We start from the raw sequence: 17,717 nt of genomic DNA, 5'->3' as shown, positions 1-17,717 counted from the left end.
CTTACATTATGTCATAAATGAAACAGGACATCACAGGATACTCCAAGATCATCAGAATTTTGTAATCCATACTAAAATGAATAATTCAACTTAAAAGAGCACATTTGTATGCCCAGATTCACAAAGAAGTAGGCCCCAAGCTAATATTAAACTTTTCACTGTGGTTTTTGGAATCAAATTTTCTTGGAGTACCAGTACTGTATTATCTCATGTTTAGTTCTTTATTATGACATAATGTAATATGTCCCAAAAGATAACAATGTGCACTTGAAATTCCATAAACAGTTGAGACTAGCCAATAACGTTTCAAATAAACTGACTGCCTCTGTGGAAAAGATTCATTACGGCCAGTTTTTTTTAGCAAATTGACAAAAATAACTTTATTGTTCTGCAAGGCAATTAATAACAGACTGCCAATAATCTGGAAAGAAAATAAAATCAGAAAACAAATTAATAACATATTTTAGCCTTCCATAATTATGTGAATATTTTAATTCTCTTTATAGCTGCCGGCCACAGAAATCAGCTTTGTTCTAGAGAGCTGCAAATCAAGAGGAAACAGCAAAATCACTAAACGTAAACACAGTTCATATGGAGACTACCCCTCATTCCACTACAACTCAGCTTGGGTGCACCAGAAAAATGTTTCCGGGTAGCATCTGGCTTCTTGTTGCTACTGCTGATACTCGTGTCTAGTTACCTTGTATACAGCTAACAGCTACATTTGAAGTAACCAGAAGTGGGAGAAGGTACTGCTCGCACATGACTCAACTGCACAAGCACACAAGCCCACTGCCACTGCTCAAAACAAATGAATGTTAACCATTGTGACATAACGCCCATCGGAAGCAGTTTTTTGTTATGAAGTATTGCATAGGCTTCATCCTAAAGCCTTTGACAGATTTTACTGTTGGCAGATGCTTGTGTGTGTGCTGTGTTTTGTTGCTGTAAATAGCGCATTTCCTTTGCAACTTAAGTTTTTTCTATTTTTTTTCCTCATTTATGTTTTATTGCTACAGTTTTATATTGCAGTAACAGGATAAAACAAAATTCTTTGTTAGAGTATCAGTTATTACCAGTAGAAAGTACAAAAATTTAGCTGAAAACTAAAACAGCAAACAATTCTCACAATTCTTAATAATTTCTGTGATTTTTCCAGTTTTCTCCCAGATGAAAAAATTCCTTGATTTCCCAGTTGTCCTGGTTCAGATACACCCTGTCCTGTAAGCTTGTTCTCAAAAAGGATAATACTTGATGATTGTGTGCCAATTATCGGTACCTCAACACCAGTACTATAACAGAGAGCCACCCTGTACTGAACTTCCAAGACTTTGCACGTGAACTTGCTGGTGACACTATATCCAGTTTTTTTTAATGTAAAAGGGCCTATTTACAGATTCCTATTGCTGATGAAAATATACCAAAAACTGCAATAATCATGCAATTTGTCTGTTTGAGTTTTTATTATGCTGTATCGTTTATGCTGGTGGGGTGGGGGTGGGGGTGGCGTTGGGAGTGGGGATAGGGCTGGGGGTTCTGTGGCGATGTAACTCTGTGAACTTGCCCAGAACAATATTGCTGCGCTGAGGTAGCTCAACTAACCTCTCTGGACCTGCAGTTCACTCTGACCGATGTTTGTGATAACATGCTTTGTAACTTGTAGAACAATAAAATAGATTTGTATGGAAACGTATGACGTTGTTGTTATACATAACTTCTATCCCAAATACTGAACTTTCTACAGATTTTTCTGATACATTTTACAGCTACCTTGACAAAACTCTTGTGTGCCAGAGAACAATGCAGCATTTGGCTAAATGATTTTAATAGCTCTGTTTTCAGTGGTTCATTTTGTGCCTCTGTGGTTTCATCTAGTGTTAGGAAGAATTAACTGAATTTAGTGGCAAAGGACTTGTTGTATGCTAGATTCATAGCACAGTAGAATATAATATTTTTAAGAAGTAATTAAATTTATTGCCAGCTGTGTGTCCTTGGTAAACTGGTTCCCACCGTTCATCCTGTAAATTTTCTATGAATAGCTTCAATGAGTCAGCATTTATAGTTCTGTGAAACTGTACATTTTCCCTCTGCTTACTCTGACAAATAAGGATTCTTTACAATGTTTTACCACCTCAGTCAGATGAAGTATTTACTAAGGAGATAACAGCAGTTTCGTGTAAGACCATTAGATTCAGAAATGAGAGACCATTGGATTCAGAAATGAATAATCTATCAGTGTTGGATTATGACCTTCTACTATTGTTGGGGCACTACTGTGGAGAACAAACCAATGCTGGACATCACTAACTCTATATGTCCTTCATGAGTATTATCAAAGCTGAAATCATAATTGGTATCTACTATTTGCATGTTTCCCAATTACTTTCACTAAGTCCAATTATTAGCCTTTCTTATCACTTATTGAAGTGTTAAGCATAGTCTTGACAACCCCAATAATCCCTATATGATCACCTTTAAGATATTTGCCCTGAGAGCCTAATATCATAGGTGGCATCAGTGAGCCTTACACTTGGTTTATAAATACTATTAAGGTGGTACCCTTTTTAGAAATGGTTTATTATCTTGCACAAGCACCTTTAATTTCAATGACAAATTATTGTTTTTAGTCATCAATTGTCCATTGACAAAACTGTTTTCCCAGAGTGTATGTGACTGAAATACTTGGGCACTTTGCCTTCTGCAGGCAAATGCTCTGCCATCTGATCTACCCATGCATTACTCACAACATAACCTCATAGCTTTAATCCTGCCAATACCTTTTCTCTTACTTTCCAAGCTCCACAGAGATCTGCTTGCATACTCTGTGCAACTAGCACTCCTGGAAGATAAGATATTGTGGGAAAATGGCTTAGCTAAGTCCTGGGGGACTGTTCCAGAATGAATTTTCACTCTGCAGTGGAGTGGACATTAATTTGACAGTTTAAAACTGTGTAACAGACCAGAACACAAGCCTGAGACTTTTGCAATTCATGGGCATGTGCTCCACCATCTGACCTACACAAGCAATACTAACGATCTATCCTTGCAGGTTTACTTCCTCCAGTCGTCATCTCCTACCTTCCAAACTTCACAGAAGTTCTCCTGCATGCATTGCAGGATTAGCACACCTGAAAGAAAAGATACTGTGGGAGAAATGGCTTACTGACAGCCTTGTGGATGGTTTCCAAGTTTCACTCTGTAATGGAGTGTTTGCTGATTTAAGACTTCATGGAAGATTAAAACTATGTGAGAGAGCAGCACTCACACCTGGGACCTTTGCCTTCTGTATGCAAGCACTCTGCCAACTCCTTTCTTTCAGAAGTGCTAGTTTTGCAAGGTATGTAGGATAGATTCTGTGAAGTTTGGAAGACAGGAGGAGAGTTATTGGTAAAAGGGACACTCTGAGCGGAATTCGTGGATCATGACTGGATAGCTCTGTCAGTAGAGCATTAGCTCACATAAGGTCAAGGGCTCCAGTATAAGTCCTAGTCTGGCACACAGTTTTAATCTTCCAGGAAGTTTCTAACTGTGGTGGCACTAGCACATGGATAAACTAACGAAATAGCTGTTTTGCTGGCTTTGCACTCAGAACTATCTCTCATTGGCTTGATGAGCAAAAGGTACTGCTAATGCCTGTGCATACATGCATTTAACAGAATAATCTTCTGGAGCAATGGTGCTAAGGTCAAAAAAATTATTCTACTATGAAAGACAGTAAAAACATTATATTACATTGATAACCAAACACCTTGAAAAAGCCTCTTCAGAGATCTTGGGATTCTTACACTCACATGCAAATACATTTACTTCCTAATGGTATTTGTGTTTAATATTAACAGTGAATTTATGACGAACTGCAAAATTCATGACCACAATACAATGAGTACAAATAATTTTCATACAGATTCAGCATCCATGCCTAGGGTCCATAAAGATATTCTACAACGAGGTGACAAAAGCCACAGAATACCTCCTAATATTGTGTCAGACCACCTTTGGCCTAGCATAGCACAGCAGCTCGATGTGGTATGGACTCAACAAGTCATTGTAAGCCCTCTGCAGAAATATAGAGCCATGCTGCCTCTGTAGTTGTCCATAATTGTGAAAGTGCTGCTGGTGCAGGATTTTGTGCATGAACTGACCTTTTGATTGTGTCCTGTAAATGTTCAGTAGGATTCATGCTGAGTGATCTGGGTGACCAAATCATTCTCTCCACCTGTCCAGAATGTTCTTCTAACCAATTGCTAACAATTGTGGCCCAGTGACATGGCTACAAATGATCTCTAAGTAGCTGAACGCAACCATTTACAGACAGTGGTTGGTTCAGTTGGACCAGAAGACCCAGTCCATTCCATGTGAACACAGCCTACACCATTATGGAGCTACCACCAACTTGCACAGTGCCTTGTTGACCACCTGGGTTCATGGCTTTGTGGGGTCTGCACCGCACTTGAATCCTACCATCAATCTTACCAACTGAAGTTGGGCCTCAGCTGGTCATGCCACAGTTTTCCAGGCATCTGGGGTCCAACCAATATGGTCACAAGCTCAGGAGAGACACTGCAGCTGATGTCGTGCTGTTAGCAAAGGCTCTCATGTCAGTCACCTGCTACCATAGCTCATTAATGCCAAATTTCACCCCACTGTCCTAATGGATACACTCCATCTCACATTCATTTCTGGGGTTACATTATGCAGTGTTGCTTGTCTGTTAGTACTGACAACTCTATGCAAATGCTCCTGCTCTCAGTCGTTAAGTGAACACTGTCAACCACTCCATTTTGGTGAGCGATGATGTATGAAATTTGGTACCCTTAACACTGTGGAACTCAGAATACTGAATTCCCTAACAATTTTCAAAATGGAATGCCCCAGGTGTCTAGCTTAAGGTGACCAGATGTCCTGTTAAAAAAGGACTGTCCTTTTTGTTCATTCTCAGCCCCACTGTCCCGCAAAACATTCAACAGGACACCAAATGTCCTGTTTTCTCGTAATCAGCAGTAACCTTATCTCTTTTTTTTACTCCAATTTAGTGTCACTGTCATAGCTTTTTTACCATTTTCTTGAGTCTTGCTTTGTCTTGAATGCAAGAATGGGATAAAGAAAGATTATTTTGGTCATGGGATGAAGAGATGGCTGAACAGAAGGTTTTCCATCATCGTGCTCAGTGCCAGTGACTTATGACATTTCGTATTGGTTATTTGCTACTGATGGAATGACAGACGAATGTAACAAGTTTTTGTTAAAGACTATTACAGGGCAATCAATGTTCAACTGTATTTGTAGTTACCAGTTGTCTTTTGTTTGCTGTGTGTAAAACTAACTCATGCCCATTAATACGAGGAAAAGAAAGTGTTCTTTCTTGAATACCATAAAAGATGAATTCCCTTCCTTGAAGGAAACTGTGAGAACAAAGACAGAATCTACAGTACATGGTATCATTCAGTTTTTTCCATTGACCATGGAGGCACATTGTTTCCACATCGTAACTGCCATATGACAACGTGGCTGTCTCCAGACCACGTTACCAAAAATCAAATAGACCACATAGTCATAAGCCGCAAGTTCTGTCACTCTCTGTTAGATGTCAGAAATAGAAGAGGAGCAGACATTGGAAGTGACCACCACCTAGTTTTGGCGGAATTCAGACTGAAGATAATGGCAAATAGAACAAAGCTCAATCACAGGTGCAAGAAAATAGATGTGGCAAGGTTAAAAGACCAACAGATCAAAGAAACATTTGCCCTTGAACTACAAAGCAGATTCCAGGTCCTCTGTGAAGAAAACTTCATGGAAGAGGGAACTGAAACATGTTGGCAAAAAATCAAAGACAGTTATTTAGATGAGGGGGAAATTTTTCAAAATGTCTACTTGTGTCTGTGTATGTGTGTGTGTGTGTGTGTGTGTGTGTGTGTGTGTGTGTATAAATAAAATAGAAAGAAACTTCCACATGGGGAAAATATATTAAAAACAAAGATTCCAAGACTTACCAAGCGGGAAAGCACCGGCAGACAAGCACAATGAACAAAACACACACACACACACACACACACACACACACACACACACACACACACACAGAATTACTAGCTTTCGCAACCGATGGTTGCTTCTTCAGGAAGGAGAGGGAAAGACGAAAGGATGTGGGTTTTAAGGGAGAGGGTAAGGAGTCATTCCAATCCCGGGACTTCCCTTAGGGGGAAAAAAGGGACAGGTGTACACTCGCACACACACACACAAACACACACATATCCATCCGCACATACAGACACAAGCAGACATATTTAAAGGCAAAGAGTAAGGGCAGAGATGTCAGTCGAGGCGGAATTACAGAGGCAAAGAAGTTGTTGAAAGACAGGTGAGGTATGAGCGGCGGAAACTTGAAATTAGCGGAGGTTGAGGCCTGGCGGATATCGAGAAGAGAGGATATACTGAAGGGCGAGTTCCCATCTCTGGAGTTCGGATAGGTTGGTGTTGGTGGGAAGTATCCAGATAACTCAGACGGTGTAACACTGTGCCAAGATGTGCTGGCCGTGCACCAAGGCATGTTTAGCCACAGGGTGATCCTCATTACCAACAAACACTTTCTGCTTGTGTCCATTCATGCTGGTCATTCCCACATAGAAAGCGTCACAGTGCAGGCAGGTCAGTTGGTAAATCATGTGGGTGCTTTCACACGTGGCTCTCCCTTTGATCGTGTACATCTTCCGGGTTACAGGACTGGAGTAGGTGGTGGTGGGAGGGTGCATAGGACAGGTTTTACACCGGGGGCGGTTGCAAGGGTAGGAGCCATAGGGTAGGGAAGGTGGTTTGGGGATTTAATAGGGATGAACCAAGAGGTTACGAAGGTTAGGTGGACGGCAGAAAGACACTCGTGGTGGAGTGGGGAGGATTTCATGAAGGATGGATCTCATTTCGGGGCAGGATTTTAGGAAGTCGTATCCCTGCTGGAGAACCACATTCAAGGTCTGATCCAGTCCCGGGAAGTATTCTGTCACAAGTGGGGCACTTCTGGGGTTCTTCTGCGAGAGGTTCTGGGTTTGAGGGGATGAGGAAGTGGCTCTGGTTATCTGCTTCTGTACCAGGTCGGGAGGGTAGTTGCGGGATGCGAAAGCTGTTTTCAGCTCCCCAAGACACTATCCAAATTGAACCCTGCCTGCAACAGTTGGGTCCTCCATCACAGCGGGACCCACCTCCTCTTCCTCAAAATCACCCTCTCCAAACCTTCCAGGAATTTCTCACTTCCAGCCTTGCCTCTCAATCTTTCTTGAAAAACCTTAATCCTACTCCCAACATCACCACAGCCAAAGCCTAGGCTATCCGTGATCTGAAAGCTGACCGATCCATCATCATTCTTCCGACTGACAAGGGTTCCACGACCGTGGTACTTGATCGTCGGGAGTATGTGGCTGAGGGACTGCGTCAGCTTTCAGACAACTCGACATACAAAGTTTGCCAAGGTAATCCCATTCCTGACGTCCAGGTGGAGCTTCAAGGAATCCTCAGAACCATAGGCCCCCTACAAAATCTTTCACCTGACTCCATCAAACTCCTGACCCCACCGACACCTTGCACTCCTACCTTCTACCTACTTCCTAAAATTCACAAACCCAAACATCCTGGCCGCCCCATTGTAGCTGGTTACCAAGCCCTCACAGAATGTATCTCTGCCTACGTAGATCAACACCTTCAACCCATTACATGCAGTCTCCCATCGTTCATCAAAGACACCAACCACTTTCTCGAACGCCTGGAATCCATACCCAGTCTGTTACCCCCGGAAACCATCCTTGTAACCATTGATGCCACTTCCCTATACATGAATATCCCGCACGTCCAGGGCCTCGCTGGAATGGAGCACTTCCTTTCATGCCGATCACCTGCCACCCTACCTAAAACCTCTTTCCTCGTCACCTTAGCCAGCTTCATCCTGACCCACAACTTCTTCACTTTTGAAGGCCAGACATACCAACAATTAAAGGGAACAGCCATGGGTACCAGGATGGCCCCCTCATATGCCAACCTATTTATGGGTCACTTAGAGGAAGCCTTCTTGGTTACCCAAGCATGCCAACCCAAAATTTGGTACAGATTTATTGATGACATCTTCATGATCTGGACTCACAGTGAAGAACAACTCCAGAATTTCCTCTCCAACCTCAACTCCTTTGGTTCCATCAGATTCACCTGGTCCTACTCCAAATCCCATGCCACTTTCCTAGACGTTGACCTCCATCTGTCCAATGGCCAGCGTCACACATCCGTCCACATCAAACCCACCAACAAGCAACAGTACCTCCATTATGACAGCTGCCACCCATTCCATATCAAACGGTCCCTTCCTTACAGCCTAGGTCTTCGTGGCAAACGAATCTGCTCCAGTCCTGAATCCCTCGACCATTACACCAACAACCTGAAAACAGCTTTCGCATCCCGCAACTACCCTCCCGACCTGTTACAGAAGCAGATAACCAGAGCCACTTCCTCATCCCCTCAAACCCAGAACCTCTCACAGAAGAACCCCAAAATTGCCCCACTTGTGACAGAATACTTCCCGGGACTGGATCAGACCTTGAATGTGGCTCTCCAGCAGGGATACGACTTCCTAAAATCCTGCCCCGAAATGAGATCCATCCTTCATGAAATCCTCCCCACTCCACCAAGAGTGTCTTTCCGCCGTCCACCTAACCTTCGTAAGCTCTTGATTCATCCCTATGAAATCCCCAAACCACCTTCCCTAACCTCTGGCTCCTACCCTTGCAACCGCCCCCGGTGTAAAACCTGTCCTATGCACCCTCCCACCACCACCTACTCCAGTCCTGTAACCCGGAAGATGTACACGATCAAAGGGAGAGCCACGTGTGAAAGCACCCACGTGATTTACCAACTGACCTGCCTGCACTGTGACGCTTTCTATGTGGGAATGACCAGCAACAAACTGTCCATTCGCATGAATGGACACAGGCAGACAGTGTTTGTTGGTAATGAGGATTACCCTGTGGCTAAACATGCCTTGGTGCACGGCCAGCACATCTTATCACAGTGTTACACCGTCCGAGTTATCTGGATACTTCCCACCAACACCAACCTATCCGAACTCCGGAGATGGGAACTCGCCCTTCAGTATATCCCCCCTTCTCGATATCCGCCAGGCCTCAACCTCCGCTAATTTCAAGTTGCCGCCGCTCATGCCTCACCTGTCTTTCAACAACTTCTTTGCCTCTGTACTTCCGCCTCGACTGACATCTCTGCCCTTACTCTTTGCCTTTAAATATGTCTGCTTGTGTCTGTGTATGTGCGGATGGATGTGTGTGTGTGTGTGTGTGTGTGTGTGTGTGCGTGCGCGAGTGTACACCTGTCCTTTTTTTCCCCCCAAAGGGAAGTCTTTCCGCTCCTGGGATTGAAATGACTCCTTACCCTCTCCCTTAAAACCCGCATCCTTTCGTCTTTCCCTCTCCTTCCTGAAGAAGCAACCATCGGTTGCGAAAGCTAGTAATTCTGTGTGTGTGTTTGTGTGTTTTGTTCATTGTGCCTGTCTGCCGGCGCTTTCCCGCATGGTAAGTCTTGGAATCTTTGTGACCTGTCCTTTTTTCCCCCTAAGGTAAGTCTTTCCGCTCCCAGGATTGGAATGACTCCTTAGCTTCTCCCGTAAAACCCACATCCTTTCATCTTTCCCTCTCCTTCCCTCTTTCCTGATGAAGCAACCGTTGGTTACGAAAGCTTGAATTTTGTGTGTATGTTTGTGTTTGTTTGTGTGTCTATCAATGTGCCAGCGCTTTCGTTTGGTAAGTCACATCATCTTTGTTTTTATCTTAAAAACAAAGATTCCAAGACTTACCAAGCGGGAAAGCGCCGGTAGATAGGCACAATGAATAAAAAAACACACAAACACACACACACAGAATTTGAGCTTTCGCAACCGGTGGCTGCTTCGTCAGGAAAGAGGGAAGGAAAAGGAAAGATGAAAGGATGTGGGTTTTACGGGAGAGGGTAAGGAGTCATTCCAATCCCGGGAGAGGAAAGACTTGTGTGTGTGTGTATGTGTGTATGTGTGTGCGTGCGAGTATATACCTATCCTTTTTTCTCCAGAAGGTAAATCTTTCCGCTCCCGGGATTGGAATGACTCCTTACCCTCTCCCTTAAAACACACATCCTTTCATCTTTCCTTTTCCTTCCCTCTTTCCTGACGAAGCAGCCGCCGGTTGCGAAAGCTAAAATTCTGTGTGTGTGTTTGTGTGTTTTTTTATTCATTGTGCCTATCTACCGGCGCTTTCCCGCTTGGTAAGTCTTGGAATCTTTGTTTTTAAGATATTTTTCCCATGTGGAAGTTTCTTTCTATTTTATTTACATCATCTTTGTTTTTAGATATATTTACTGTTACATGATTAGATTTGATTTCCTTTTTTGAGACATACCTGAAGACAGTCACTATGGACCAAAATCTATACTCTGATGTCAGCTTTTGTGATCATACACTCTAATTAAATAAATAAATTCTTTAGTACTCTGTTAGAAACACCATCAAATCCAGATGAGCTTTTATTTTTGAACAAATGTATTATTTTCTTAATTTCAGAAGGAAATGTGAGTGACACATCCATAGCATTGAATTTTGTGAACTGCTTTTTAAACATATTGCTTTGATTTTTGTCTTGAACTGCTTGTGCCTATACAGGGTGTCCCAGGAGGCATGACAATTCAAGGCAAAAAAGTAAAGTAAATATGGGCTCTAAAATGTTTACCTCAAGAACTATGAGTACTTGTTCATATTTCATTCTATAAACACATGTCTTCTACTGAACAAGTGCTCATAGCTCCTAAGAAAAGCATTTTAATGGCCATGTTTACTAGACTTTCTTTTCTTGTTTTGGTCCATACTACCTCCTCCCAAAACATGGCAAAAAAAAGAGCTTACAGTAGAATAGATTTGTGTTACAGTATCGAAGATGAAGAAGTACTTATAGCTCATAAGTTACGCATTTTAGAGCTCATGTTTTCTAAATTTTCTTGAGATGAATGTTTGTTCCTGTCATATCCCTCCTGGACACCACATATTTTCTGCTGGAATTAGGAAATGATTATTAAATATATATGCTACCAGTGGCTGATCATTTATGGTGCTCTCATTTAAATCAATAATGATGTTATCCTGATCTGTGACCTACTGCCTTGTCTCTCATTTCACTTCATTCTGTATAGATTTAAGTCTGTTGACAGAATTACTGATTTCTGACATAATGTTCATGTTTTTTAATAATTTTTCATAGTAATTTAGACCTATTTAGTAATGTGCAACTCTCTTTTCCTCTCCCTCTAAGTGATCCACGGCTTTTTGTGAGGACCCTAAATGTTCTTTCTAGTTAGTTTATGAATTCATTATAGAAGAGATTAAGTTTTGTTTGAGCATTTGGTTCCCAGTCCATCTCCTGCAAACTATTCTTAAAAACTTCTGTCCTTGAGTTGGTAATTATTGTAACTGATGTCCATTGAGGGGAATCTACATTGTAAGGGTTGGTCTTGTTTACGCTAACTACCTGCGCAAAATATTTCTAGTTCTGCTATCTTTATGTACTTGTCGTTCACAGTTAATAACTAAGAACAAACTACAAGAGACAAATAAGGTTTCCCTTCCATTTTTCCTATGAGAGTCCTTTAGAAAATCTACATTGAAATCACATCAGACAATTAACTACTTCCTGATGTCTGGCACATAGTACAGTAATACATCCGTAGCCCTCACAAATAGTTCAAAATTCCCCAGTGGCGATTAATATACAGTTACAATTTCTTTGTATTTAACTTCTATAACCCTACAATTAAGTGGCATTCAGACAGGCACACGATTATCTTTGTAGAGTTCTGTAGACCTTCCAAACAGTCAAAAAAGTCTTCTACCATATTACTTAGTCCTCTAATTTTATGATGAAAGCACACCTTACTTTTCTGTGCCTTCTTAAAGATTTTATGGGGCACTTCTGTTATTGTAATGTCTTTCCTAAACTAAGACTCTTCTCTAAAAAGGTACCCCTCTGACATCAGTAATCACAAGAATATTGCTTTCTGTAATGGCTGCTACCATAAAGAAAAAGCAAGGGAGGAAGATTAGTGTTTAGTGTCCCACTGACAATGAAAACATTAGAGGTGGAGCACAAGTTTTGATTGCAGAAGGATAGGGAAGGAAATCAGCCCTGCCCTTTCAAAGAAAACATCCTGACATTTGCCTTAAGTGATTTAGGAAAATCATGGAAAACCTCAATCAGGAAGACTGGACAAGGATTAGAACCATCACCAGAATGGAAGTCCAATGTGCTAACCACTGTGCCACCTCACTTGGTCCGATGTATAGAAGGGAGTAGGAATCAGTGTAGCTACTTTGTTTCTGTAAAGACAGATATCAGAGTCATTACTGATTTACGTTGTTTATTGTTTTAGTGAATTATGATCATGAATGAAAAGTATGGATCTGTTATAAGTTTGTGAATGGTGAGTTTGGTTGCAGAGAATGTTACTAGAGGTCTCACAGAAGAAAATTTGATTTAGATATTTCTGAGGTGCTAATGAGACCCTCTATTGGTGTTTGGTGAGTTCACATCTGGGATAGGTTAATATAGGAGCATAAAGAGAAGGTCTGTGCGTTTCAGGCACATCTTTAGGTACCAGGGAAATATGTAATAGGCTTGATTGTGTTTGTGACAGCAGGAAAGTAGCGCTTGTGACTGGCAGGAGAGTAGGTAGAAAAAAATTATTGCAGATATAAAAGAGAACTTGTAAGTGATTGGAAAGAGCATCAATTATAGCAATAAAACTTCAGGTATAGAAAAGTTTAGGAAGAAGGGAGTTCTGCAGTGATGTTGTATTCACAGTGTCCTCTGTCAATTGCTGGAAACATTATGAGTGGCAGGTCATCAGTATATTTAAATCTAGTGTATGGCTCAGATGGGCAGCATAGCATCATAAAGTGTTCATTAGTGAATCAGGTAACAGCTTGTATAGGGATCCTTTTTTAGAGATCATAAAGGAAGAAGTGTTCACTATTCATGCCTAAGCAGTGGATATAACTATTCAGCTCAAAAATATTTCTACTGATCGCTTAAAACACCATCTATGACTTAATGTGTTGTCCTAATGGAATAAATATTCCCAATATGTTGTAAAACATACAACTACAATATCCACACACAAGAAACATGTTCTCACAACTTGCCTTTTACTTAATAAATTTCATGTGTTCTGACACAATTTAAAAAAATACCAAAATGGATATTCTAAATGTGGCAACATAAGGTGCAGTACGTAAAGGAACAGCTCTAACAAAAACATTCTCATCTTAACCTCATAAGCAGGAGGTTACTGTCCTCATTCCACAGTGAATTTATTTTGTTCTAACACTATAGGACATAACAAAAACTATTTTTTAAATAGCTACTGATTGAGAGATGAAGCAAATGCATCTTAAATGGTGAGGATAGTGCTTCTAACTTCTGTACTTGCACATTAGAACTTCCAGGTTTATCTTTTGTGAACTGCATTTATGAGTAAATAGCTCATCACCTGTGAAATAATGTCCTGCTTAAAGTAACTTTAAGTTTGAGATTACTGGCAATATCTGTTCACTGGGCATTAATGGACACACATAGTGTATATCTCTACATTTTATAGTACCCGAAATAAAAATTCTTCAGTGGACATAAAAGGGCAAATAATTTATTACCTGAATCTATTTTTTCTTTCACAAATTCATTCTCATCCAAAGTTTCAAGACTGACAAGTTCCATACAGCGATCACGGCAATACTTTCTGGCCTCCAACCAGTTCAAAGGTGCAATTGGTGCTGGTTGATTTTCCCAGGAGAATAAGTAACCATGGCTGCGGAAAACTGCATGAATCTGTCCTATAAAAGTAAAATATAGTTTTTCAACATTTCATGATTCTGTTAGTGAAGTAACAGAACATCTCTGTTTCCACACTCATAAACCAATATATTTCAGTAGATTTTACAATTATAAAATGTAGAGGTGTTCAGTAATAACATAATTTGGAGTAAATTCATCCAAGAACAGTGAATTGGTAATGTCTAGAAAGCAATGTTGTTACATTTTTGTCATTCCTTGGATAAATATGGTTACTTACGAGTCAAGCAAAATGATGAATTCCATTTTTCTGTCTCAACAAAACTAATGGTGACATATACTACAAGTACCAAAGTAACTTTCATTTCATACACTCCCTGTTCAGCTGACTAGTAACAAACATGTCAACACCAAGTATAGCATGCTGATAGGTTTCTAATTGCTAGCAGCATTTGCTTTTCAAAACAAGCTGTTTAGCAATGGCTCATTTCAATAAAAACATCAGTCTGACATTTCACAGACAGGCTTTTTCCTGAAGCATGTTTAGTATTCACTGACTACATAACAAGCAACTTGCAAGTGAAGTCAATGCCTCTGTTGTGAACTAAGACTTCAAAGTAAAATTGCCACAGTGGGGCAAAACTGTCTCAGATCTGCACCTATCCAATCAGAAATTATTGATTTTGACATGGAAAAATTATGATTTAGCAGTTTTCAATATACATAAAGATCCAGCAGTCAGTGATGATCATCAGTTACTCATAAGTGGCAATAAAATGAGGAGTTTTAAAACAAAGTGAAGCAATTTCATTACAACATGAATAATCATACAATTAAAATATCTTAACACAAAATTCAACAAGGCCTTCTTTACACACTACAATCCTACAGTAGAGAGAAAACAGTAAAGAGTGAATAAAATGCCTACTTTACTTCCCACCTTAAATATAGTCACATTATGGAGAAACTCTAAAGCAGATGTCACCAAATTCAAACTGCAAAAATGGGCCATTACAATCATGTTTGGATGCAAATCTAGAAACACATGTAAAGCTCTGTTTAAAATATCTGGTATTCTTATGGTTCCATGTATCCACATTACAGAAAAACTCATATTCTTTAAAATAAATATAATAAAAATAAGGGCAGTAGTGTACAAAAACTTTTATATTCATGATCACTTTACGTGACAAAAAAAGCTTACATGACTTTTTAAAAAAATAATATTACTATCACACTTCTGCATGAGATATTTTCAAATGTAACATCCCGGCATTCAAATATGAATTAGCAGATGAAGATTTTATGCCCAATCCTCCTCAATGAAAATCCAGTGCATTCATCACTGTGCTACCTTGTTCTTTTTTCCCCCATTTTGATTGTCACTGAAAATGTTGCATGTTCAATAATACATATGGCTTGTATTGTACAAAACCCCATTTCTAACTGTATGTAATGACGAAATGTTCTGGAACACCAACACTTCCTCTAGCTTTCTACCCTGCAATCAGTTGCCACTTGTACAATCTTATAGGCTTTCTCATCAAAATTGATAACCTAGTTTGCAGTCCTTTTACTTTTGAGATTTTACATATTTCAACAGCTCCATTCTTCAGGTGTGTTTAGGACAGATCTCAGCTGCTGACTGTTAATTTTCTATCCAAATTGTAAGCTCTGAAAGGTGGTACATGAAATTTAACAGCTGAGAGCTAGACTACACACATTAGAAGAAAAATCTAGAGAAATTGTCAAAATATCATATAAAAGTCTACATTAATTGAGCTGCAAAAATTTACAATGCTATTTAGTACAATTCTTAGATGTGACATGGGCACCCACTACTTGCTGCTTGTTGGTGTTTTTAGTATCATTAATTCTTTTTCAATAATTATTATGGGACATCATTAACATTTCAAAAGTCTAGGCATTTTCCATGATGCTCCTGCTGAGCCATCATAGCATAACACTAGTCAAAACCTCTCAAAACCAACAGTTATCACTATTATCTGTATAGAGTCGCTGGCATGTTGTGGTGAAGCAAGCTGGGATATTTTTACTTCCCCCCTTGTTTTGCCATCTGCCTCATTAAAATTCATTTTTTCTCTTTTAACTAATTACCAATAACATTCATGAGTATAACCCACATTTTCATTTTCATAAAAGAGAAAGGTTGGCACTCAGTCTTAAAGAGCATAACAGTGTGTGAATCTTTTTATTGTGCCTATCGCAACTCAGCATCTCTGCTATTTCGTGAGTAGCAACTTTTCTTCTCTGGTGTTATAACACCAGATTTAATTTTGTGCTTAGTTTTACAGATGTAATTGATTTTCTAATTTATTTCAACTATTCATAGTTAATATCTTTCATTATACGGCAAAATCTCTAATTGTTTTGTAACTTAAATTCTATTGTTGACTTATAAACAAATATAAAATCTGTACTAAGTATAAACATTTGGAGTAACAACTAATAGTATTCTTAAAGGATTTATTTGGCTCTATTCGAAAACATGTTAGCGAAGCCAGCCCTTAATTAAGGCCAAAGTATTTTCCAGTTTCTTCAAAAGTATTGTTTGCATACCTATAAATGTTAATTTCATCATTTTAACAAATATTTCATCTTAAACCTTGTAATAGAAGAAACTGTTAAAAGGAACGAACTATTTATGTATTCGGTTAATTTAATGAGTTAAGTTTTAAATGTAATTTCTGTGAAATGCCATATGATTGTTAGGCACACATGCTGTATGATTGTTCGCCTGCCTAGGTTACTTCCCTTCGAGTGGACTCTCACATCATTCAGAAAGTCTCTCCGCAGTGCTATATGATTGTTAGCTGGTTATATGTATGCAGCTCGCATTTCAATGTCACTGCTTGCTGATGGTTTTGGTAATAGCATAATTTCACAGGGACTTTGGTCTCCACAATTGCCTGACCTAACACCACCTGACTTTTTCCTCTGGGGTGCAGCAAAAGCAACTGTCTATAAAAACCATCCATAATCCATAAATGAATTGAAAACTGGAATATCCACTTTCACTGCTTCTGTTACAGAAGAAGTGTTACAGCTTGTGTCTGGAAACATGATCAGAGAAATTGAATTGTGTATTCAACAACAACAAGGGGGGGGGGGGGGACACACTTTCAACATTTAATGTGAAAATTTGTAAGTAAAAATGAATATTCAATAAATTAATAACTTGTATTTCATCATTTCATTTCGGTATATTCACTGTGGCATATGGCACACACGGCTAACAATCATACAGCACTTCAGAGAGACTTTTTCGACGCCCCATGTATACACATTAGTGCTGTAGCGAGCACATGCAATCTTTGAGGAAAATAAAAAAAAGAGAATTAAAAAAAATGGCATTTTTCTTCAAATATTTTCCTCCAAGCAATAAGAGATGGCACTTGAGACATTACACTCATAGTCATGAGAAGCAGGATTCAATTGCCGTTCAGCAATTCTGACACTGGTTTTCCTTCAACCAATACTGGTAGATGCCAACATGGTACTTTCAACAGGCCGCTCCTTTCTTTTCTCTGCCCTTCTCCAATTGAGTTTGTGCTAACTTTGTAATAATTCAGCATGGATGGGGCATTAAAGTTTAACCTTCCTTTTCCTGAGCATTCTGCTCTTCAAAATTTTCGGTGTTTTTGTGACATTTACCTGTCACTGTTGCCCATCTTGTACACATTCATATTTTCTATTAATTCAATCTACTTTGTATCTTACAGGCTAAATCATTATTTCAGAGAATGAAAGAATGTGTTTCACCAATTCACAAATATGTTGCTGTTCCCCAGTAATGAACCAAAGCACAAGGCTTACTGAGGTGTGATGCAAAAAGCAAAAAGCAAG

At 39.7% G+C, this 17,717-nt stretch overlaps 1 protein-coding gene across 1 annotated transcript in view; it reads right to left on the bottom strand.

Annotated features, from left to right (window-relative positions):
- LOC126335863 (uncharacterized) overlaps positions 1-14,270 on the bottom strand; it is a 42,002-nt gene extending 27,732 nt beyond the window's left edge. Inside the window, exons 1-2 of the mRNA XM_049999336.1 lie at positions 14,131-14,270; positions 13,712-13,891 (exon numbers count right to left, since the gene is read on the bottom strand). Coding sequence (XP_049855293.1) covers positions 13,712-13,891; positions 14,131-14,215 — 265 coding nt within the window. The 5' untranslated portion in view covers positions 14,216-14,270. The remainder of the gene's footprint in view (positions 1-13,711; positions 13,892-14,130) is intronic.
- Between the last annotated feature and the right edge of the window lie 3,447 nt (positions 14,271-17,717).

Source organism: Schistocerca gregaria, chromosome 2 (assembly GCF_023897955.1).
Source record: "Schistocerca gregaria isolate iqSchGreg1 chromosome 2, iqSchGreg1.2, whole genome shotgun sequence".
Classification (NCBI taxonomy): Eukaryota; Metazoa; Arthropoda; class Insecta; order Orthoptera; family Acrididae; genus Schistocerca; species Schistocerca gregaria.
Note: the sequence above shows the minus strand (reverse complement) of the source record. Positions and strands in the feature narration are given on the sequence as shown.